General features: G+C 40.5%; 1 protein-coding gene across 20 annotated transcripts in view; it reads left to right on the top strand.

Annotated features, from left to right (window-relative positions):
• The window catches only part of Sox6 (SRY-box transcription factor 6), a 586,344-nt gene that overhangs the window by 523,251 nt on the left and 38,101 nt on the right, over positions 1 to 24,992 (top strand). For all 20 annotated transcript variants that reach the window (XM_076941377.1, XM_076941314.1, XM_076941365.1 and 17 more), the window contains one exon: positions 18,998 to 19,106. In XM_076941377.1, the coding sequence (XP_076797492.1) occupies positions 18,998 to 19,106 (109 nt within the window). The remainder of the gene's footprint in view (positions 1 to 18,997; positions 19,107 to 24,992) is intronic.

Below are 24,992 nucleotides of genomic sequence, written 5' to 3'. Positions count from 1 at the left end.
TCTTGACATTTGCAACTAAGATTAGAATTTCCCAAAGTACTGTCTTCCTGCTATGGAGAGAAATGCTTGCTTTTATTTTTGGTACAACCCTGATTTGCCCTTTATGTCTTTTTATAAATGAAGTCAACAGCATTGGCTTTGAAGAAACACAAAGAGTGTCTTATGACATGCACTGCCCACTAGCTCTAGCTCACACATATTCTTGGCTGCCAGTCCCTGTAACTCCTACCAAAGATTATTTGAGTTTGTTTTATTATGGAGAATCAACATAGTTTTTTATGAAAAAGAGAATCTTAAGTTTGGGATTCAATTCTATATGTTGATAGTAAGCTATCAACATTAAAATCAATCTCAGTTTTTCTACCTCTAGAATAGAAACAAATTTAAAGAAATAGTTTCATGAACCCATGGTTTGAAAACTCACATTGGCCTATCAAGAACCTCCCAAGGCTAGGAAGCTCAGTGATAGACTTGCATGCGTGAGACCCTGGGTTTGATCCCTACCACAAACAAGGGGAAGGACCTTTTATCCTTTTACAAGTATGAAGTCCCATACTAAATTGGCAACACCCCTGCAGATGAGTTTAGAAGCAGATTTAGTCTTTTGTATTCTAGACCACGGATGTAGCTGCCATAACATAACATCCTCAGGTCTAGAGTAACATCATCAGTGGAAGAAGGAACAAAACATCTTTAAATAAGTCCCAGTGAGGTCAGAGTCTCTGCTCCAGTCTAATGAACGCTCCATTCACTTCAACCATGTGGCTTTACACCTTGGCCTGTTAGTTTGGTTTCGAGTCCTTTGTTTACTCATGGGGAAGGCAGACATGATAAATATACAAGGCTGTGGGCAAGAGTGAAGAACAGTTTGTGTGGGGTAAGGTGGGTAAGTGAATCTGACTGTCTCATGGTTTCCATTACTAGAGTATTGCAGAGAGGCAGGTAGGAAGTGCTTCATCTGATGTTTCCTAGAGAGACTGCAGAGAATCATCCAGATGAGGCCACCAAGTATAGATGTGCCAGCACATGGGCATTTGTCTTCTCATGGGGCAATAATGAGGACCAGGCTCCAAGACAGGGTATGAGGTTCCAGTGACAGGAGTCTTGAATATCTGGGAGAGATTAAATGATTGGCCATGATTGAGCAAGGGAGGAAGGGGTGAAGGAGACAGAGAGAGAGAGAGAGAGAGAGAGAGAGAGAGAGAGAGAGAGAGAGAGAGAGAGAGCAAAGGAGTGGCTGAGGTAAAAACTATTTCCCCAGATAAATAAACTTTCAGACAATGAACTTGTTACATAGCAACTAATAAGTTATGTTTTCCTAGCAAGACAAAGATAAGGCATGTGTGGCTGTAAACAGAAATGAAAAGCTGAAGTAATTAGTGTGGTTTGTGGGCATTTATGACTAATATGTTGTCTGGAGCAGGAGTCTCATTCTTCTGTCAGGAAAACCCTGGCAATGCTCTTATTTTCTGCTGTCGTCTCTCAAGAGAAAACCTGAGGACCCACCACTTCCCTCTGTGGTCTACCTTCCTAGCCCCACTGTGGCTTACTGTTTTGGTGATTCAAAGGAAGAACCCTTCTCCTTATCGTCTCCATGCCCTTCCCTGACACTGAACCTAAAGCCCTTGTTCATTAAGTGTGTGCTTATGGGCAGAAATGGGACTATGAATGTACTGTTCCTCCACCCCACTGAAGCTATAGTTTCCTTTCAGGGGCCTCCACATGTGTGTGCTTGTGTTGCTCGCCAGGGAATACTGACCTTATGGAAGTGTACCTCTTGCTGGGCTTCAGGGAGCTTTGCAGTTAAAACCCCTGCTTGCTCTGCCTCACTGCTGGCTGTGGAGGGTGAGGTGTTGCCTGTGCCCTGCTGTCTCTGCCTTCTTGTGTGTATGAGGGTGTATTCCTCTTTTTCTGATCTGCTCCTTGTGCCCTCTGCTACCCTTCTCCTCAGTTTGTCTTCTCCCCATCTCCCCACCTCTCCTTCCTTCCTCATTCCCACCACAAACTTAAGCTTGCTGCAGTTAGGGTGCAGTGTCTGACTACTGGTGATTTTTCACTGGACTCTTACAGTTGTAAGAAGCAATTGCTGGTTCTAGATTGTTCTGATGAAGAGTTACCATATGAAATGAATGTGTCTCCTTGTACAGCCTATGTCTTTTGTAGCAACATAAACATGGGAGCTCTAGCATGTGCATCCTGGGAAACATGCCTCAAAGCACAAAGGAATTATTTCACAAGGAGGAGGTTCCAAAGTATGGGTGTGGGGTATGTATAGACTAGAGCAGAATCTAAGGTTTGTTTCCTTTATTTAAATGCTAAGGGCATGAAGTCTTGGCCTTGAGAAGCTTCAGGAATTTAAATTGATGAAGTGAGTATTGAGTCGCAGAGCTTCAGAAGAACTCTTCCTGACATGGATGGCTATCTTTCTGATGGCCTGATCTATGTCTACAACTAAGTCAACTCTTGAAAATGTAGCCATGCAAAATGGCAAAAGGAGTTGAAGCTAGGTGCTAAGGCATGGGGCCTGTTCTCTAGGAGACTCAGGCAAGGCTCCAGATACTGATCCTCCCTAGGAGAGTTCTGAAGCCTCAGTAGATTATGGCCTCTAATAAGATTTTAGGCACAGAGTTTGATGGTATGTTTGATGTCCCCATGGATTGAGTACGGGGCTTTGGTGTCTATGAAGGGGGCCTGGGAAGTAAGGGAGTGGCTTCTACTTAGAAGGGAACTGTGGCCATACTCTGGGCTTCCTGCCTGCAGCCTCCTTGGAATGGAATGAGCTTGGCAGCCTTAAGCTGATACATAAATAAGTAGTGTATCCTCTCTGGTTTTCCATAAATAAAGCAATTTTTTGTTATGATCCTTGTGGGTGGTGGTGGCAAGGAGAGGCTGTGGAGAGGAAACACAGTCCATTTCAAGTAAATCAGGTTTGTTGTGCCCAAGATCTCTGGTGTTTAGATGACCCGCCCCCCCTTGGAGCAGTAAGTGAGACCTAAAAGTTAGCTAAGCAAGCACACAGACATCTTGACTGGTCTTCAGGGGAAGGCTAAGATTTAAAACCAGACAGCTCCTAAATAGATATATTTATTTTCAGGCTTGTTTCTTTGGGTCTCAGCATTCTAATAGTCTGTCCTCAGATCCTTGCACCCACAGGAGAGCAAGCTCACAAGTCTTGTTTGAATGGCAGGTTTTAACCTGCTTGGTTGAGTTTATTTTAATTAATTAATGGATCAACTTGCTACTCTTTTGGCTATCACCTCATTTATTAAAACTGACTGTTCTAATCAATACAAATTTAAGTATAAGTTTATTTAATTGGTTAAAAACAGATTTAGTCCATTTTTTTGTTTTTCTTTGGATTACTTATGACAGGAGAGTTTTATAAGAATTAAATTTTAATAGGCATGTTGTATATCTTTAATCTTAGCACCTAGGAGGCAGAGGCAGGAGAACCACTGCAAGTTCGAGGCCAGTCTGTCTACACAGCAGGGCTACATAGTGAAACTTGTCTCAAAAACAAAAATCAAACACAAAATAGAAGGAAATTCTATTCTTAAAACTTTAATAGTTTGTGTAATCGTTATTCTCATAGTCTTCTTAGGTCATCAGTTGATCTGAAATTACAGTTAGAAATTGTGCAAACCTTTAGAACATCTGCTAACTATACTATTCACATTGGAAGTTGGATTTGTTATCTCCTTGAGACTGTGTAGATATATTTTAAGAACATCTCCTTAGCCAGTCTTGGGAATGAGTGAATAATTTCTTTGCTCCTGCTAATTTTCCAGGTCTCTAGTGGACTAGGCAGAGTAGACAGGACACATGTGTGCTTGGTTATCAAGGGTCTGGTTCTAAAGCTCTTGAAAGTGTTGTTCTTGTTTCATTCAGAAAACAGTTTACATGAACCATGCATGAAGCATCTTTTCTCCCCCCATCCCTCTTTTTTTTTTAAGTTGAAAGTAATACATTTTAATTTTTCCCATTTATTTATTTATTTATTTACTTTAAAACTTCACCCCCACTCCTCTCCTTCCAGTCCCTCCCTCTCAACTCTCCTCTGCCCTCCCTTTCTCCTGAGAGAAGGGGAGGCCTCCCATGTTTTTTAACCTGCCTCAGCTTATCAAGTTGCAGTAGGACTAGACACACCTTCTCCTATTGAACCTAGACAAGGCAGCCCAGTTAGGAAAAAGAGATCCAAAGTCAGACAACAGAGTCAGAGACAGCCCTGCTCCTGCTGTCAGGGATCCCACATGGAGACCCAGCTGCACATCTGTTACGTGTGTAGAGGGCCTAGGTCTGTCTAATGCATGCTCTCTGGTTAGTGGTTCATTCCCTGCGAGCCCCTGGGTTAATTGATTTTGTAGGTTTTTCTTGTGGCATCCTTGACCTCTCTGGCTCCTTTAATCCTTCTTCCCATCTTGCACAAGATTCTTTGAGTTCTGCCTAATGTTTGGCTGTGGGCCTCTGCATCTGTATCTATCAGCTGCTGGATGAAGCCTCTCTGATGACAGTTATGCTAGGCTACTAACTGCAAGTATAGCAGAGTATCATTAATAGTATCAAGGATGGGCTTCCTCTCATGGCATGGGTCTCAAGCTGGACCAGTCATTGATTGGTCATTCCTTCAATTTCTGCTTCAACTTTATCCTTGCACACCTTGTAGAAAGGACAAATTGTGAGTCTAAAGTTTTGTGGCTAGATTGGTGTCCTCATCCCTCCAGTGGAAGTCTTGCCTGGTTATAGGAGGAGGCTGTTTCAGATTCTGTATACCCTATTGCTAGGAGTCTTAGCAAGGTCACCCTCAGGTTCCTGAGAGTTTCTAGGTTTCTAAATCATCCTAGAGTACCTCCCACCAATTACAATTCTCTCTCCCAGATATCTCTTCTCTATCCTCCCCACACTTGATCCCTCCTGTTCTCCCCACCTTTTCCCCATTCAGTTCCATCCCTCCATCCACTCCTGATGTCTGATTTATTTCCTCTTCTCAGTGAGATTCAAGCATCCTGCCTTGATCCCTCCTTATTAATTAGCTTCTTTGGGTCTGTGCATTGTAGCATGGTTATCCTGTACTTTATGGCTAATATTCACTTATAGATGAGTACATAGCATGTGTGTCTTTCTGGGTCTGGGTTACCTCACTCAGGATCATCTTTTCTAGCTCCATCAATTTGCCTGCAATTTTTTTGATGACATTATTTTTAATAGTTGAGTAATATTCTATTGTGTAAATGAACTACATGATCTTTATCCATTCTTCAGTTGGAGGACATCTAGATTGTTTCTGGTTTCTGGCTATTACAAATAAAGCCACTATACAGTTGAATAAGTGTCCTTGTGGTATGGTGGAACATCTTTTGGGTATATTTCCAGGAGTGCTATAGCTGGATCTTGAGGTACAATTTTCTGAGAAACTGCCAAATTGATTTCCAGAGTGGTTGTACAAGTTTGCACTCCCACCAGCAATGGAGGAGTGTTCCCTTGCTCTACACCCTTGCCGGTATGAGCTGTCACTTGAGTTTTTGATCTTAGCCATCTCAGAATCACAGAAAGATGGGTGTAAGATGGACTCCTAAAATCACTTTGATTTGTATTTTCCTGATGACTAAGGACATTGAATATTTCTTTAAGTGTGAAGCACCTTTTCTGACTTTGCAGAAACAGCTATCCAAATACATAGAAACACTTGTTTTTTGAAGGAATTAAAATCCCACATTTTAAAGCACCTTACTGTTTAGAGTCTAACCCTCAATGATCAGCTGGAACTTAAATTTATAAACCAAATTAAATTCTGTTCCTGAAGACTGACTTCTGACTTTCTAAGAAACAAAGTTGGTACAGTCCCAAAATTCATTGTCTCAGCTATAGTGTAAAGCATTCCACTCTTTCTGTTTTGAATGTGGAGATGATAACCTCCCACCCCCTGTATAATGACGATATATAAAATACTCCATGCAGGCTATACTTTCAATTGAAAATATTTTAAGTTTGTGTCAATCAGAATCAGTTGCCAAGATCAGGTGGTCTTTATTTTTATCTACTTTGTCGCTTATTCACACAGGGGATAGGATAGTAATCACTAGCATACCTCTCTCTGTCTGTGGGCTCTCTGATGGCGAACTGCAGATATGTAGAGTGCTTCCAGCTCATTTACAGCACATGTGTAATGTACACTAACTGAGATATTAGCTTCTCAGGTTTGGTGGAGTTGCCTGACACACACACTGATCAGCACATTTTTGAGGCAGCAATAGTCAGAGGAATGCAGCAGCATTGGGGGAACAAGAGGAAGTGGCCTGGCATCCTCACATGCCCATCGCTGTCCCACATCACCCCTGGACCAGGCTGGGTTTCCTCAGTGCCTAACGAATGGTCAGAAATCTAGTAAATTACAGAAAAAGGAACAAGGATAAATGTCTATTCCTAGGCTTCATATTCAGTAAGAAGAGGAAGATTTTGACTTCAGGGAGAGCAAACTGCCCCAAGCTTTGTGGATCTGTACATATGCTTATGTAATTTTCAAAGGAGATACACAGCCTTTTACAAATGTGCCGAGCCGCATTTAATCTCAAGCAGGCATTGGATACCACAAAGGGGGGAAAAAAGGAAGAAAGAAAAGTCAGGCATGGGAAATTAAAAGAAAAAAGTTCAAAAATATGCAAAACACAAGTTGCTAATAAAATATTGTCTGCTACACTAATTAACATGTTATTTACAAAGTTTATTCTTAGCATGCTAACGAGAAGATGACAATCCCATAGCAGTTTCCACTCTGATTATTTAGGACTGTAGCAACAGTTCTATCCTGGAAGTCTGTTACAAAGCCATCAGCTTTCTACAGTCCCCTGCAGTATTTCTGAAGAACGCTTACACAGGAATTCAGTCAGAAGCCCAGATGTTTGAAAAGGAGACAGCAGACGCGCTGTAGCTGTGTTTTAAAGACAGCTCCTTTGCCTCGGTCCTCTCGCCGTCTTCACAGCTCCCTCCCAATTAAACCTAGCTGTGCTGTTTAGCTTGTACGTGTTCCCACACACATCCTTGTACCCTGTGTTGTTGTTGCTGACTTGAGACATCCCAACAAGGAACTTCACTCATATGGACTAAGCTGGGCCATTCTTGCTGCCTTCCAGTCACCTCCTGATGAGGGATTGACAGGATTTACTGCCACACACAGCAAATAACCTGTTAGTGGGTATAAGCTCCCCCACATCTCCCAGACTCAGCCTTACTCGTTTCTGTGTGCCTCTGGGGCCCTACTAAGACAACCTCTTGTCAAGTGTTGATTAAATCAAACAAAATATATTGGCCATCAGTAAAAACTGATAATCCTCTTGAATTTGATTTCAAAGAGGGTTGTTCAATTCCCAGGAATTGAAAGAAGTGAGAAAACTCTAATTTTATTTGCATTAAGAAATGTAAGGTCTTTGTTAATGTATGCATTCGTGTCTTTATGCAGTTTTTAAAATGTGATACCTAGAAATAAAGTGTCTTTACTTGAATTTCTTGAATGTCCCTCCTTTGAAGTAATTATGTAGAAAGGCTGTGTGTGATGGTATCAGGGAAAATGTGTTTAATTTAATTTTATATTTTAACCTTATTTTTTATTTTTTAGAAGAGTATTGTGACCCCATTTGGGAATTTTTAATTTGTATCTTATTTAGTCTGCAATGTGACACCAGTTAATTGTGTGCTACTTTGTAGTAACTACATGTTAACTCTGTTGGAAGTAATGGTAATTATACTGTAATTGATACCAGTTCTCCCACAGCTTTGGAAAGCCATACAATTAACACATATTGCCACAGTTGGATACTTTCTTTTGTCCTTTGTGACATGCCATCTTGGAGTATTATTTTCAACACGGTTCCTAAATATTTTCTTTCTTTTAAATGCACATTAAATTACTACCAAGTGAGACTAGTTCCTAAGTTTTATTTTTACTCAAAGAAAGCTCCTTTTCTAATCAGATGTAATTCAAAGTTATTTGAGATTTTATTACAAATTTATTTGTGGTATCCTTTGGCTCTCTGGTGCTTCTTTCCTTCCAGAAGGCTATAGTAAAATACACAAGCTCTTTCTTTGAAAAAATGTAGTGGCGATTCTGTTAAACTCTGCGTGCAGGTAGGATGGAGGTGCAGTATCCAGTGCAGGCTGCCCCACAGTAGACACCAGCCTGGGGACAGAGACAGATTTAAAGTCAATTAGATGAAAATGACTTCCCTCTGACTTTCATTGCCTCCTTCCCTTGGCTTCCCCTGTCACCTTCCATTGCCTGTGGTGGCCCAAGAGTTTCTGAAGCAGCAAACAGACACATTGGGACCAAAAATGACCACAGCTTGGTAGGCTTGTTTGAGAAAGGGATTACTTTTGAGTGCATCCCTTGAGAATATGAATAATTGCTAAGAACTTTCGTGACACAGTGACATGATTTTGCAGTGTGTGCTGGAGATCTAGGAGAGGTAGAAAGGTGGTTATTATTGGGTCAGAAAGTTTCAGAGCTGGAAGAATCCACAGAGATAAGCTAGCTTCTTGATTCTGTAGATGAAGTAAACACCCTAGCATGGCTGGCACAGAGCAGCCTGGTTGGAAGGAGCAGGAGGCTGAGAACCTGGAGGCCCCTGGGTGGTCACTGGCTATGTCTGTAAGGGCTGCAGGACTTAAAGCAAGCCTCTTGGCCTGTCTGGCTTCAGAGCTCTCTGAGTGAAGAGGCCTTCGTGTTTCCTTCTGGAATGACAGCTTCCGCATACCCCTCTTTTTCTCTTAAAAACATATGCTATTTTTGCAACACACATTTTCTTTAAATTACAGGAAAATCTCTTAGGGGATATGATATATTTATACAGTTCATAAATTAAAACAGATACAATGTGGTAATGCCTTAAACTTTTGCATTTTTGTGTGTGTTTATAGTTCTGTGGAGGAAACATCTTCAAACTTATCAGTTGGCCTGCTAAAACTAAAGTACAATGCATAATTTTGAAGAAAATATTTATTCTTGGTTTGTATAGTTTTGATGTCTTTAGTTTAAATTAATTATGCCTGTGTTACCAAATATAATGATGAGCAATATACACTGCAAATTACATCGATATCTGAAATCAAATTTGTACGCTCCCCAAGATATCATTTTGGACAAAGACATTTGCTAGCTGGCCATTAGTTTTGTTTTGATGTCCTTTGCTCAGATGGGGAATGTCAGACTAACAGACTCTTACTGGTGGCTTAGGTGAGATGGAATTCCCTGTTTTTAAATCATGTGTTAGTTTTCAAAGAAGCTTCTGTAATTTTACAATGGAACCTTTTGTGAACTTGTTACCGAATAATCGGAGAATATTCAGGAACAAATCTGCCACATGCCTCTGTGCAGAAATAAAAAGTTGAAACCACATATGAGCAGGATTCTGGCTACCACACAACTGGATCTGCTTAAATCTGGGTGCTTTATAAGTCTACTTGGGAGTTGCAAACTTATAAATAACCTTGCAATTGGTTAAAACCATATTAAAACCGTATGAACGAAACAGAAAGCGTTTGGCTCCAGGACGTCAGTCGGCACTATCACCCAGAGAAGCATAATTGAATCCAGTGGCTCCCAAGGCTAACATGGTCTCCTGTCGTTAGGACTAATGGTGCCATGTCACTTGTCATGTGATGGTCGAGGGCATGAGTCTAAGCATGGTGTAGGAGATTCATGGGATGCTATTGTTGCCAGGATGGTAGAGACAGAACTTTTCTGGCTTGGTGACCCTTCACATCCCCGGGTAAAGCTTGTCATACATCATTTGAGAATGTCTTTGAAAACCCCATAAAACATATCCACAAGAAGCTCTGCTGACAGTAGTTCATTTCAGCAGGCATGTGCTACATGGTGCTTCTTTGCCTGCAGGGCCCAATACTATCGAGGCAGAGGGAGGCATGGAACACTTTCCCTTCCAAAGCAGCCTATGGTATGGAGGTTAAAAAACCAACTGAGCAACCCAAGAAGAAATCTAAACAGCTCATATCACCTTATTGACTATGATTCTTTGTTTTTCAAGTTTGAAACTTGTGGGTTTGACAATGTTTGATGAGTCATTGTAAGCCTTCCTTCTCTGTAAGGAAAATACTCATCTTTGAAGAATTATTTATAGATAGGTGGTAGTTAAGTGATAGATTGTAAGTAGGTAGACAACTGGTAATTGGTGCCAGAGGACAGGCAGATGGAGAGATAATAGAATAATCAACACAGAACTGCTGCTTGGTTCTGATTGCAAATGCTTTGGAAGAATCATTGCTGAGGCTAATGACTTCTCTATATCTTGCTTTTTGATTATGTGATAAACTGCCCAGTGACAAGCAAGCTTTTGTGAGGAAAGAAGCAAAAGCTGCCATTCTAACAGTTTGTTATGTGGCACAACTACCTCAGACTGGGGGCTCAAATAACTTCGATTCATTTTTTTATCTTAGAAAATCCTAGGTCAAGATGACTGTGCGGCTGTCCTTTTTCTCTGAGGCCTCTGTCCTTGGCTCCTACGTCTGCTATTCTTGTTCTCATGTGGTCTTTCTTCAGTCTATACACACTTGTGTCCAAATTCCTTCTTAATATATCTTGTTAGAATGTAGTAATGCTGACTGTAAGAACTTCATAGGGCTCAGTTACAACTATGGCTCTCCTTAGAAAACAATGGTGAGGTATAAGAATATCTTCATATTTTAACCATTAAACTGCAATTTAAGTAGGTGTCTGTGGTGAGATAAATTTAGGATCATGACTCTAAAATTTGATTACTGTATCATGTCCCAATCCATAAAATGAGTAAGGAAATGCTGGTGCCATGGAATTGTAGTGATTAAATAAAAGGTTATATGTGTGAGTGCTTTCCAGAAAGACAGAGACAGAGATGAGAATAAAATAATAAAATAGCCTGTCAGATAAATGGTTACATGAAAAATGATATATGTGAATGCTTTTCAGAAAAAAAAGAAGGAAAGAAGGGAAAATAAATTAATGAAATAATTATGATAATTAAAATATAACAGTTAAAGACATTAACAGCATCCTTATCTATTCTCCTGCATCCATAGTTGACCTACACAAGTAGAGATGGATTCCTGTTGCCTTGACTTAGCATCTCAGAACTAAATTTAGGCCTTAGTCCAGGAAACCATGTGGTAGCCAGATCTTACTTCCATTTTTAAGCACTCAAAAGTTCTTGCCACCTGCATGATGTGGAGCAAGCATCCGCATGGCTTGCCCGACTGTCTATGGTATAACTCTTTCTCCCTGATCAGCTCCATCTCCTATTCAGTTTAGATTTTCTGTTTGGAAGCTGTACAGCTTCTTTAAGTTTTCTGAATGCAGAATCCCAAAGCTCTTTGGACTCCCAGATATTATACTTTTTTCTAAAATGCCATTGTCTTTCTGGATGGCATTATAATTAGGTCAACTAAAGCATTTCTTCTTGACAAAATCTTTTGCTGACTTTTTTTTACATTCCATTTTCTTCTGTCACCAAGACCATAGAGAATACATATTACAACTGGCTTATGGTTATGTCCCTGTGGCTCCTTGGCTACCTCTAAAGATACAATGTATGCCTTATTGACTTTATATCAGATTAGGCACTCCAGTAGCTAAATCCTGCTAAAATAACCTCCCTTTCTTCTTCTATTTTAGTTTTACATTTAAACAAAATGAAATTATCTTTCAGAATTTTTACAAAAGCAATTAAATATATTTTAATTATTTATATGTAGATATATTTAATAATTAAAAGACAGATAAATGCAAATTAAGGTGTATAAACAGGTTGAACAATAGAATAACCTTCTAGCCAGAACTGGGCTCTGGGAAATGGGAAATCTACCTTACTCTAATTCTGTGTCAGGACTTTGCATGAACAGTTTTCCCTGCAATCTCAGCTCTTTCCAAACATTCCTCTTATACCACTGAACAGCCTTCTGCTAGCGATTCTCCTTTGTTAAAACATGTCTATTTCTAATGAAAGATGGAAGAGTGAGCACTTAAGCAAAATCAGGTTAATTTCAGTTTAATTCCTCTTTAGAAATGAGAGGACAGAGGGCTGTGTACTGATCAGCTTGGTGGAAATTCTCATTGGAGAGACTTCTGTTCTAACAGGTTGATCAGCACATGCCCTCTTCCTTCTCCTCCAATCGGTGTCTCTGTGCTCTGGGCAAACACAATCAGAAAACCTAGGGCTTAAGTCATTCATGAAAACTAGCACAGTATTGCTGTTAAGGATGCATTAGGTGCCAGATAAATTAAAAGTGTTAGCTAACAAGGTATTACTGGACTATATAGTTCAATGGTGAGCTGCATTTCTCCCAGTCAGTGGCTTAATTATCATCAGTACTGACTCTGGAAGCCTCAAAGTGACCTTGTGAAAGTGAATGCCAATGCTTGTAAGGCTTCTTCCTCTAGAAAATCACCTTCTAACATGTCAAACGTACATTTCATATGTATGTATGTATGTATGCATATACTATGTGTGTGCCTGTGTAAGTTGTACCACATGAATGCAGATGCCCACAGAAGCCAGAGGATGTCAGATCCCTGGAACTGGAGGTTTTGAGCTGCTGATGTGAGTGCTGAGAACCAAATTCAGATCCTCAGCAAGAGCAGCAAGTGTTTATGCTCACTGGGCCATTTTCTCCAGCCCCAAACACATTTTTAATCATTAATTTATTAAATGTAAACTATAGGATATAAAATAAAATGATAGAATATGTATGGTAAGTCAATCATAGAACTGTGTGTATCTGGTTGAGAATGTCTTCTGAGAATCAAATCATAGAAAGATATGTCCAGGGCAGGCCATAATGGGCCAGAGAATCAATTTATGTTGTATTTGTCTTGCTTAAAAAACAAAACAAAATAAAATAAAACTTTATTTTGAAATATGTACTGCTTTAAGCTAAATGTCTTTGGTAGGGAATATCTTCTGTTGCCAGTATTTGACAAAGTGTTTGCAAAGATGCCTGTATTTACCTGTAGAAAGTCCAAGTTAGATTTATATTAAGCTATATAATCAAATGCATTTTTCTGTTCTCTTTAAAGAATCTTTATCTTTCTCCTTCAGGAATATTTAAGGTTCCTATCAAGGTTTGTTTGTTTAGATTCTTTTCTTCAAGGCACTCTCATCAGTGCAGTGGAAAGTGTGTTGACTCTAAGTATCTCAGTCACAAACTTGAATGTTGGGAAGCTAGTGGTCCTTGCTCCTTTTAGCGGCTCCCTTGTGTGTGGCCTTATGACACCACAGGTCCTTGTGGACACAAATACGAACTGCTGTGTGCGATCTATAGCAAGGCCTAAGATAGAATCCCAGCCTTGTCAAAGCCTTTGATCTTGATGATAGAGATTCAGCAATGTATATGGTCCAAACCCTTATTGTTGAACATAGTACGATGAAAACCAGGGGCTAATTATGTAGTCCAGACTTAGAATTTGGGCATATTGGAAAATGAGTCGATTAAACAAGATATAGAATTCAGGGAAAATGTGGGGTTTCAACATGAATAGAACTTAGCAAGAAGGCAGAGAAGAAGCATGTCCCAGAGGCTATGAGGAAGGCAGGATTATGGTGTTGACTGAAGATGAGCCCCTGTTCATCCCTAGCAGAAGATGCCTGATGGGAGTTTCTTTTTTCCGTTTTTGGATTTGAAAAGGCATGTGGGCAGCAATGAAGTACCTTGCAAGCTAGGGTTTGACCAAAATGCAGTGGGAAGGAAATAAGAGTGATAGAAGATTCTGACCTAGACACTTGGAATTATATAAGTTGAGGAGGCAGTGGGAACAGTAGACCAGAGATTACAGTGACCAGACTGTAGCAGACACTGAAGGCAGTAGGGCAGAAGGCTTACACTAAAGATGACAATATGTCCTTAAGGGGAGGACAAAAGGTGTTGTGAAAGGAAAAGCAGCCAGCCAGTCCAGGTGGTTGAATAGCCAAGAGTTAAGTAGGAAGTGAGACAAACTATTAGCTAATTCGAGTTGGTGTAAATGAAGGTCGGGAGGGAGGGATACTGGGTAAGGGCAGTTGTTATATTTAGTTTTGGATGGCGTGTTCCCGTATTGAAGAGCTAGTCCAATATAAAAGTGAAATCAAATGTCTAGAAAAGATTGAAGCTTGGAACTGGGATGAAGACGGAAAGATGTCATTAAGTGCTCAACAACTACACAGAGCTGGAACTTCAAGGGTTGGCAGTATCTCAGAATACTGCAATACCTGTGTTTTGGGAGGGCACAAAAATGATTGATGAGCTGTGGTAATAACCTTTATTGCAAATCTGAAAGGTTTTAAAAATGTTTTAAATATTTAAATGCTCATTTGGCTATGTAACAACAAAATTCTTATTTACATAAAAAAGAATCATGTCAGATTCCCCATGCAAGAGATTGGTACTACTAATTCCACAGTTATATGGGCACAGAATTTTCTGTTTACTATCTCATATATACATAAGTAGAATGTTTGGCAATTAGTTAATAACACACATTTAAGTTTATTTAAGAAAGTCAATGTGTTGAGCGCATCCTAATTATCACGTATTTTACATGTAAAAATACCCAAGATAATTATTTTTCACCTTTTAAAACTACAGTATAGGTAATAACACCTTAAGCATAGCTGTTTGCTTTGTGACACCACACTTAGACAATCTGTACAAATGGGCTTTTGAATAAAGGTAGGTAAGTGCCTCTCTTTTAGACCGCCAGAGTAAAGTACACCACACCATTGTCTAGACAGATCTTGAATAAAATATATCCTTTTGTAAAGTGACTAACAAAGGCTCTCTGAGCATTTGCCATTTTCCCTCTCGATTGTAGGGAAAGGACTGCCTTGAAATGACTCGAGGCACAGTACAGGCTGGCCACCCTTGGTGACCCAGAGGGAAGGTGAGGCTCAGAGTTACATTTCATATGTTGGTTTTCTGGGGACAGCTACAATCTGTCATCCTGCATATGGTTTGAAAGTGGCTTGTCTCTTTGGCAAGCAAACTGTTATTTAAGCACACTATCCACTCTACTACTGAAACGGTTTTGCCAAACTTATCCAAGTAGTCTCACATGCTTAAAGATGGTATAAATATCATTTATTGCCAGCAGTTTTCTTCAGACTCCATGGAATGTCTTCCTCTGCCTGATCTAAGTGTCCCAGTTTATATTATGGCCTTTACTGCCTCTGTTTGATGGAGTGATCAGTAAAAATTTAATGACACTATAAAATAATAAAAATGTCATTAATTTACCACGGATCTTGGATGCAGTGGTTGTAAAGTTACATTAATAAACAGAATATTTTTTTACAACAAAAAGCATTGTTACATGGGAACATATAAATAACACACATAAATTTAAGAGCAATTTTACTGTGAGCACACACATTATTATGGAATAGCCAATAAGTGTATAAAACACAGTATATAAAATTTTATTAAAATATATTGTGCCCATCAAAAATTCAGCTTTTATCTAAGTGCAAAGAAAAGCCATTATTGTGTGCTTACTGTTTCATCTCTGTGCCTTCCCCAGATCACAGTCTCACATTTGTTGCCAGGAAGAGGCAACAAACTAAACTAGGAAAAAAAAAAAAAAAAAAAACCCTGGTCTTTTATTTATCCCCCAAACTCATTTTCTTTCCACTGGTGCCAAGATGTAACTGATCAATCTTGTCAGGGTACAGGAAAAAGTTGCTAATTTAATGCAAAGTTAAAAATAATTCCAGAGAAGCTGAGTGGTTTGTTCAGTGACTCTGGAAATAAGGGATAATAATCGGAGTCTGTCTGTCAGCACTGAGGCCACCTCATCATTGACTCTGTTGACACATGGAGATGATGGATGCTACCATCTTGTGGCTTAGAACATTTTACATTCATCAGCTCTCACTAACGGGGCTTTATCATTTAAATATCTTTATTTAATATGCAACATCTACCTCATACATCATAATTTCAAAGCACTTAGAGAGCCAACAGTCCCTACCACACTGCAAAGCTGACTTTTAATTTTTTCCAGTAACTTTGACGTTGCCTGCGTGTTTGGGACTGACAATGCATAAGTGAGTGTCTGCTCATGGAGCAGCATAGAGAATGTACATTCCATTATCAATATAAAGACCAGGGAGATTTCAAGAGTGGGGCATGGGGTTAAGTTTACACTGAGGACTTTTGCTCATATCTACATTATCCTACTTTGAAGCTGTGTACATTGGGAGGGCTAGTTCAAGGGGTTGGTATGGGTTATTTGCCACATAAGCATGTAAGGACATGAGCTCCACTATCTATGTTCCACATAGGCACAAGCTTGTTGGTGTTTAACAGGCAGAGACACAGCTTCTTACACTGAAGCATCTCCATACCCCACCCATGCCCATAGCCGTGTCCATGTCACATTAAGAGGCTCATGTTCAACTCACTGGTAAATCTATGCTTAGCTCAGCTACACAGATCTAACTGGTAGACATCGGACCCTCCTGTCTTAGGGTTCTGTGCTGGCAAATAAATATTCTGAGCTATTCTTTGAAGAAAAAAAGGAAATCTTCTGGGAGACTGAGTAGAAATTTATATGAAAGGGCCTGGCTTTGCAGGGCCCTGCTTTAATCTCAAACACAGTGCTTAATATTATCAAATTGAAAATGCAACCCACTGCCCCTACCACTTTTTATCATTGATTTATTTTCTGTCTATTTAACCAGTATTTCATGGGACTCGCTTCCTTGTCTTCCACTCTGTCAAAATATTGATATTTTACAGGGAAAGTGTCTTTGCAGAAGAATTTTTTTTTCAATGAAGTCAGAAAAATTGTCTGACTTCAAAGACACTGTGAATGTGTTGTGGAACATCCTAGATGGTTTTTTCTTTTCTTTTTTTTTTTTTTTTTTTTTTTTTTTTTTTTTTTTTTTTTTTTTTTTTTGTTATGATTAAAAACAAGCTGATACTACTGCATTGCCAGCACACTTCACTTTTAGAAAAGGAAAGATATTATCATCATGTAAGCTTTGTTGTCTGGGGCTTTTACAAAGCATGGCATGTAATCTTCCCTCTTCTCTTTCTCTGTCAAAATACTGATACTCTTTCAGGAACTATTTTTTAACTGAGAATATTTTCTAGGAAAATCAAAGAGAATGAATGACTAGAAAGATCCCTGGAATATGCATATCGATAGGTGGGTTTTAGAGAAAGTTGTCCTGCCCCAACCTGCCGGAAAAATGCAGTGGGGGGTTGTTGTTCAGAGAAGGGAAGACTCTGGACCTTTCACGGGGACATTCACATGCAAGTATGCCAGCAGTGCCAGAAACAAAGATCTAAGGTGGCTTTCCAGAGCTTTTCCCTTTGACTCTTTCTCTTTACATCACAACCCAAGTACTACTCAAAACTAGAAGAAGTGGACTGATGGGAAGCAGCTGTCCTTCACACATGTCCGCACAGCTCCTGGCTGTGGAGGCTCTGTGCTGTGCACTGCATCTAGGTTAGTCTGTTCCCCTGCAGCCGTGCTTTTACAAGAGAAGGTATTGGGGAGTCACATCCACTTGGGTTTTGATTTTCAGAGGTTTCCCCTTGTGCTGCTGTTGAAACTGGTGAGGTTGTGTTATACAGAGAAATGCTGGCTAGGTGATGGTGTTTTGTTGCAAAGATTTCCTAGAAACAGTGCTAGATTAAAGCAGAGCTTAGGCTGCGTTTTCTTCCAACGAAGATGTATGTCAACGTGGTCTCTGATGAAGGGGAACTGGAAAATTTACTGCAACAATTTGACTGATGGGAATTAATTATAGAAATATAATGATATTCAAAAATAATCGTATTAGAAAGCACAAACGCAGTGAGGCTGTACAAATGAGGCGCATCCTCTATCAAGTAATTGTATGTTTGCTCCTTCAGAATATTTCCAAGTTTCTAAACATCTCACAGAACAGAGCGCTCGGCATGTTTCCATCAGATGCCGAACATGCTCGATGCAGAACTAGGTCATTGAACAATAGACTGAGCAGCAATCAGCACTCCCTCCACTGCTGCATAATGCATTAGTATAACATGCAGAAACCATTCCCGGAGCTGCAAGCTGCTATTTCATGTCTGTACATTCAAGCTGACATGCCATTTAATATCATTTCATAGTAATGCACAACAAGGCTTCATTCATTCATAAGGATAACACAAAGCCAAGTGTGAGCCTAGAGACTAAGCATGGAGAAGGAGGTGAGAATGGGTTGTTGTACTCAGTACAGATCATCCCACCACATTCAGGATGACCAGTGAGCCCCAGCCACTGATCTGAGAGGGGCAGGGCTTCTTCCATTGTGTACCCCAGACTCCTGCTCTTACAGGAACTGGTAAACAAGCAACCACCTTTGGGGTTCTCTCCCAAAGAAGCAGGGGTTGTTGAACCCTCCTGTTGTTTTGTCTTGTTTTTTTTGTTTTGTTTTTTTGTTTTGTTTTGTTTGTTTGTTTGTTTGTTTCTTAATTGGGTGGGAATCACACACTCTTCAGTTCCTAGGAACTTAGAGTTGAAAGAATTGCTCCAAGCAAAGGAACAGTGCCAATGTCCACTCTACCAACCTTGACATTCAAATCCTGGTACACAGAGTTCTAATTTGTACTTTATCAGGATTTACTGTTCAAAATCATGATCTTTAGATGGAAAGGCTGTTGTCCCCTTCAATTTAGCAGTAGTTTTTAGAACATTCTTAAGGTTTTACACATCTGGCCCCTCTCTCCATTGCATTTTTTGTAGATTCCAGAAGAAAATCCAAAAGAGGGGGCAGGACAGGCAAACAGCTCTGGCACGTGTCCTGTCATGGCCTCCTCTTCCTTACAGGTTCAGCCTTCTAAACTCATAGATCATCCATGTTGCCCATGACATGCTCAGCCTGCAGCTATCACAGAGTGCAAGTGGGTTGGATGTGCTGTTTCTAAGGCCATTAAGCAAGAGAGAAACTGAAAGAAAGCAAGTGGCTACTGCGACTCAAAACTAAACCAGGCCTCTGACTATTCTTTCTCCTAGGAAAGAACACGCTTTGAAAACCTGGGTCCCCAGTTAACAGGAAAGTCAAGTGAAGATGGAAAACTGGGCCCGGGTGTCATTGATCTCACGAGGCCGGAGGACGCAGAAGGTGAGTGGCTTTTCCCTGGGTTATGTTTCTGCTGACCTGTACATTTACAAAGGTGAGTTAGGCATGGGATCCTTATGGCCATTCTTGGGAGTCACTATTTGGATTTTCTAGGCAAAAATGAAATGTTGGTCTTTGATGTATATTATAGTTGAGGGCTCTGAGACACTGCTGGATTCTCTATTACTGAACACAAGCAATCCAAGTACCTCAGGATGTTATTTTAAAGTTTTAGTGAAAAATTCTACATTTTCTTAAACAGCTCTCTGTGTATCACCTACTTCACTGGATTTTTTATTAAGCAAAATAAGAAACATAATTTTAAAAAGTCTTCTTTGTAAAGAAGAACTCTTTTTAAAAAAAAAAAATCTAGACAAAGTAATTCCCAGGCACAGTTAAACCACTTGGAACTGACAGATTCAGCAGACACCAACTGACTGCTTAGGAAAGACCCAGCTCTGGACCTGTGCACTAGCCATGCTTCATGGCTGAAGCCTGTTCAGTGTCTCTTGGTTAGTACAGCCTCCCTCTCAGGATGTCTACCTGCAGCTCTCAATGCCCATCCTCATTGCTTCCTGTTTGTTTGTCTTAAATGCACAAGCACCCGTCAGCAGAAATCGTTCCCCAGAGGCCAGTTACAATTTATAGGTTAGGTCAGCACTTTGCCAGCAGTGTGGCCTGGTTATTTACTGTGTCATCACAGAGTGGGGACTGGCTTTCCCGTTAGCTGTTTCTTTGGCAGAATCTATCCCACCAGTCAGGGAAGATTAATTTGCTCTCTTAAGAGTAACAGGATCCTTTACCCATCTCAGATCTAGTGAACATCCTTTTTTTAGCTTGAGGGGAAAAGTCTTGCTAGTTCCCCATGTACTGGCAGGGTTTCTTCCAGGACCCTGATCCCTTAAAAACACACAAAGATAGTTCTTAGCAACAGCTGAACTGGACCTCCCCAGGCAGCTTGGAAATCCCGGGTATGAACACTGAGAGATGGGTGGTGGCAGACAGGAGCAAGGCTTCAGAGCTTCCAGAAGGCATGGTTTCTGTGTCAGTTGGAGATACTAATTCTTGAAAGTAGTCCTGGGTGCAAAGTGTCAACATAAATTCTGAATAGTATATTCATGAATTTGTGTGTTTGAATGATAGAGAGGGGGTGGGAAGAGAAAACAACACAGAGGAAGGGAAGGAAGAAGGAAAAGAAAGAGGAGCAGGAAGTGAATGATTAAAGGACTTAAAAACCAGGCCTCTACTTGCTCTCTCCATGAAGAATGTCTATCAAGGGCACACTGACATTGTCATAGGCACATAGACAAGCAGGCATTCACTGGCAAAGGGCTAAGATGCTTCTGTCTAGCTAGCCAAATGGTTGGCATGGTTAACAGGTTGAAGGCAACACAGACATGGGCATTGGCCTGTGGTCTGCAAAGAAGTGTTTCAGATCAGGCCCATCTCAGTCTCCCTGGGAAGTACTACTGTAGAGTGCCTAAGTCTTTGGCTTTATAAAGTGAGTTATAGCTAGACCATCTCCAGCACTTTGGGGGTGAGGGGGAGGTATCTAACTGTTTGTTTGGCTACGGACCAGGAGTTGCAGAGCTGTCTTCTGACCCTTGCTCTCTACCAGTACTTTCATTTGATTTCTTAACTATATATTAGCTATAAATATAGTGCGTTGCCTCTTAGTAATGCTGCTAATCAATTTGATGTGATTGTGTGAATGGGACTATTGGCCATTATAAAAAGATAAAAACCTTAACAGCAGAGAAAATCTACAGAGGGGCTGTGGAAATTCCACTCAGTACTCACATTGTCTAGATTCAAATAGATTTTCCTAATTACTTTTTTTTTCTTTTCATATGCCAGAGGATCTGTTATTTTTACAGCCTTTTCTCATATAATTGTTAGATACTCTTTGAGGAAGTAGCTATTTTTGTTATTATTATTATTATTATTATTATTATTATTATTATTATATACCCTAGGCTGACCTTAAGCATATGATTTTCCTACCTCAGTCTCCCAAATACTATCTATATTCCATAACACCTAGCTCATATTATTTTTTTTTCATTTTACAAATTAAAAGACTGAGGCTGAAAATTTTAAATAACTTGCTATAGGTTCAATGCCAGTAATGATAGAACTAAAACTGGATGGAAAGTTCAGGTTGTGGCTTCCAGACAAGACCTCTGTATAGTTAGAGAATTGTAATGTTTTCAGTTTTCTGAACAAACTTCTTGTGACCTTCCTCAGTATGGCCCATTTCCTCTCCCCTAAATATAGCTGGTCATACCATACATCAGTTCTCATGTTACCCCATCACACGGAGCAGCATGCTGATGAGTGTAACAGTAGACAGGCTGTAGTGGCCCAGGAGCTTACGGAGCGTGTGAAAACCTCCCTTCAGAAGCTTGCCCAGAGTCGCCATTGAGACCTCATGTGCCTCTGGGGGACTGTGAGTTCATGAATGGAGTCAAGTTACCTGAACTAATATGGACAGCAGTGCAGTGCCTTTGTGAGGACTTCTGGGATGGGAGCAGCCTTCTGCTGACTCCAGGCTAGTTTCTGGCATCTGTTCAAGCCTGCGCTGATTGCAAATCCTGCTGGAGTTACAGTTCATATTAAAGTCAGGATAGTTAGCAGGTACACATAATATTCTCTCTACTCTGCTTCATACTCCCCTCAGCATGAAGATTAGAAAAGAGCTGGGGTGTCAAGGTAACATCAACCAAGTGTATTTCCAGAGCCACTAAGCCCATGGTTCAACAAAACAATCAGCCAACATTTCTTGAGTGCTTGTGGTATGCCAGTCCTCTGAACTAAACCCTGGGTAAATCATGGCAAGTTAAATAGTGACGCCCTTCAGCAGCCTGAGCTTATGATCTAGAGAGAGAACACAAGATTCAAAGGTAAGTCTGTACATACAAAAGCAGTACCTTATCATCACTGAGAGAGGACTTTAAGAGTAAGACTTCTTGGTCTTCTACCAAGTACCCAGAGGGCAAACTCTTTAAATAGGCTGAGCTGAAAGGTGAGCTATGCCTCTAGCTTGGGAGATCACCTCCTTCCATCCAGGTACAGCCATCTCCCAGTTCCCTCTAGCTGTGGAACAGCCATCTCAAAGGGCTGTGCCCTTCTCGCATGTCTCATCCCTCCCGTGAGGCTTCTTAAGTACAAAAGTAAGTCAATCAGAAGATGGGCCGTGCCTGGACATGCTTCCCAGGACTGTGCCTGCCAGCCATGAAAATGATGGTATTTCTTAGAAGCAGCTTGAAGGCCTGCTTCCCACTCTGGGCATGGAGGCAATGGGGAAAAGGTCGCCCAAAAAGGCAGCTGTGCACGTGTATTAACCACTCATCAAAATCAAATGACAAAACCATAAGCAAGGCAAACAGAAATTAGAAATATAAAAGGCAAATGTCTTCAAAATTTTATTTTTAAAGTCCAGCTGTTATCTGGCTTGGATGTGACAAGACAGCATTTCTTGTCGCCATGGTATTTATAAAGCTACGGCTTCACTGGCGCTGGGGACTTAGGAAGCCTGGTTAAGGCTCTGTTATGTTTAGAAGCTGATGAAGATTTAACTTGTATCGAGTTCACACAACATTTTAACATTCCTTTAGTACATGTAAGAATGGGAAGATTTGATTAGTTGGGTTTGTGACCTTGTCTTAAACATGACAATCTGACAAACAGCTGGCAAACTGTTCATAGACTTTCTGTGTGGTGTTTCCCCTTTCTTGGCTCTTTGTAGGCTAAAGTTCCTTCTTATGACAGTCCTGATGATTTCAAAATTACATTGTGTAGCAGAAAGGTGCCTGGCTTGGTTATTGGGAGGTTTGGATTAAAGCTCCTTTGCTCAGTGACTTGCAACAAGTGACTGATGGCCCAGCATAAGTATCTTTATCTTTTAAAAGAGCCATGTTGGATTTGATTGTCTCCAAAGCTCCTTCCAATCCCGTGCTTGTTCAGAAAACACAGAGTCTGTTTATGGTGAGAAAACTGACATATCCACATGAAGCTCAGTCTGTTCCATTTAGGTTCTGTTTTCAGAGGAATAAGAGAACAATGCCTTCATGGTTTTATTTCTGCCACTTGCTCTAGTGAGTTTGCATGTTCTTTGTGCTTTACTGTTTATTAATGAGAACAGCACATCTGCAGTATTTGTTACCTTCCACTGGTAAGCTTCTTCTCCCCTTGCATGCTCTCTCCTTCTTCCTCCTCCCTTCCCTCTTCCCCCTTTCCTTCCCTCTCTCCTCTCTTCTATCTCTGTCTAGCTCCTCCCTCTTTCCCTTTTTCTCTTTTCTCCCCTGCCCCCTTCCTCCTTCTCTCATTTTTCCCTCTTAAACCTGTGGTCTTACACTGCTTTGCAGTATGATTTATATAAGAAAATGTTACTTTTCTCAAAATTTCACCGTAAGTTACCATGGTGTAGCCTTGAAAGGCTCTGTCCCTCATTCTCATGTGACAAGCAGTGGAATATGTGCCTGTTCCTTAGGGACAAGCTCTGAAGGTGACTATCTTTCCTGATGTTTGAAACTTGAAATTGGCATTGTACCAGTGTGCAATCCTCTGTGTGTTAGACACTCACATGAATTTGATGGGGATGGATACTTCCATTCCAGGGACTTGCTGCATAGGTCTATGGCTCCCAGAAGCTTTCTGGCTTCATACTTGGTGAACTGGATCACAACAAAATTACTTTTCTTAAAACAACTCCTCACCATTATCATCTTCTCTTCTTCCCCCTCTTCTTTCTTTTGGAACCTCTGGTCCCCTCCGGGTCTTTTATCTTAGGTCAGTTTTATTTATGATCGGCTTAAGCTCACTGTTTATAGAATTAGAAGACTGAAGGGTTTCCTTCTTTTCTTTCAAAGTGTGCCAGTTAGTGTGCCTGTCCTTTCTTGGCAGCCCCTCCTCCCCTTGGGCCATCCTCTGAAGTCCCTGATACTTTGTTCTTTCTCTTACCTTCTCTGGATCCGTACTCCTACAGGGAAGGACGATTGGTGCAGTGAGACAGGAATCATTGGAGGCAGCAGAAGAAACTGTAGCCTAATCTGGTAGCATTTGAATGCTAGGGCTGCTTGTGCCTTGGAGTGAGTGTTACTGATTCAAGCCCACCAGAGTACTGGTGCTTTATCTTTCAACACCAGATCCTCAGATCTGAAGCAAAGGAGGGGACCTGACCCCTGCAGTTTCAGCTGAGCTGTCCCTTCTCTGGTCCCCAGGAAATGGAGGCTTCACTTTGTTCAGATGTTCCAGAGTGACTTGTTCTTGAAAAGCTCACTGTCATTTTTTCAGTTCTCTTTTAACGTCTATACTAAGGGTCCAATCTGACTCTGGACTCTGAAAGGGTAAACTGAGGATTGTGCTAGATGCTGCGTGCCTTCACCCTCACGGCAAGAACTAGAAGACTCCCATTCCTATTGTTTCCTTCTAGGAAGTAATGTTCTCTCCCAACTTTTCCTAGCCTTTGAGTCAGGAGGTTGATGCAGAGCAGGTCCTAAATTTTCCCACTGCCACCTGAGAGAGTTCACAAGACTTTGGGTGTTTTGTATACCCATATAAATGCATAAAAGAGCTATATGAAGCAAACATTTATTCATAATAAATCATAAAATACGCCTTAAAACAATTCTTTGGCATAAATATTGTTTTACCATTTATTAAAGATGAAAGCAAATTTGCAGCTGCAGGAGCTAAGATGCCTTTAGCATTTTTCAGAGTTGATTGACACTTTGATTTTACAATTATCAATGCTGAGAAACCCCCTTTACCTATATACACTGTACAAAATGGCACAGGTATATTTAGGTCCATTTCAGAAATGACCGGAAATTGTCCTAAATAAAGCTAAAATTTAGTGGTTTATATGAAACTCAAGTCAGTATTCAA

The sequence above is a fragment of the Arvicanthis niloticus genome, chromosome 1, assembly GCF_011762505.2.
Source record: "Arvicanthis niloticus isolate mArvNil1 chromosome 1, mArvNil1.pat.X, whole genome shotgun sequence".
NCBI classification, from domain to species: Eukaryota; Metazoa; Chordata; class Mammalia; order Rodentia; family Muridae; genus Arvicanthis; species Arvicanthis niloticus.
This window is presented reverse-complemented; position numbering and strand designations above follow the sequence as displayed.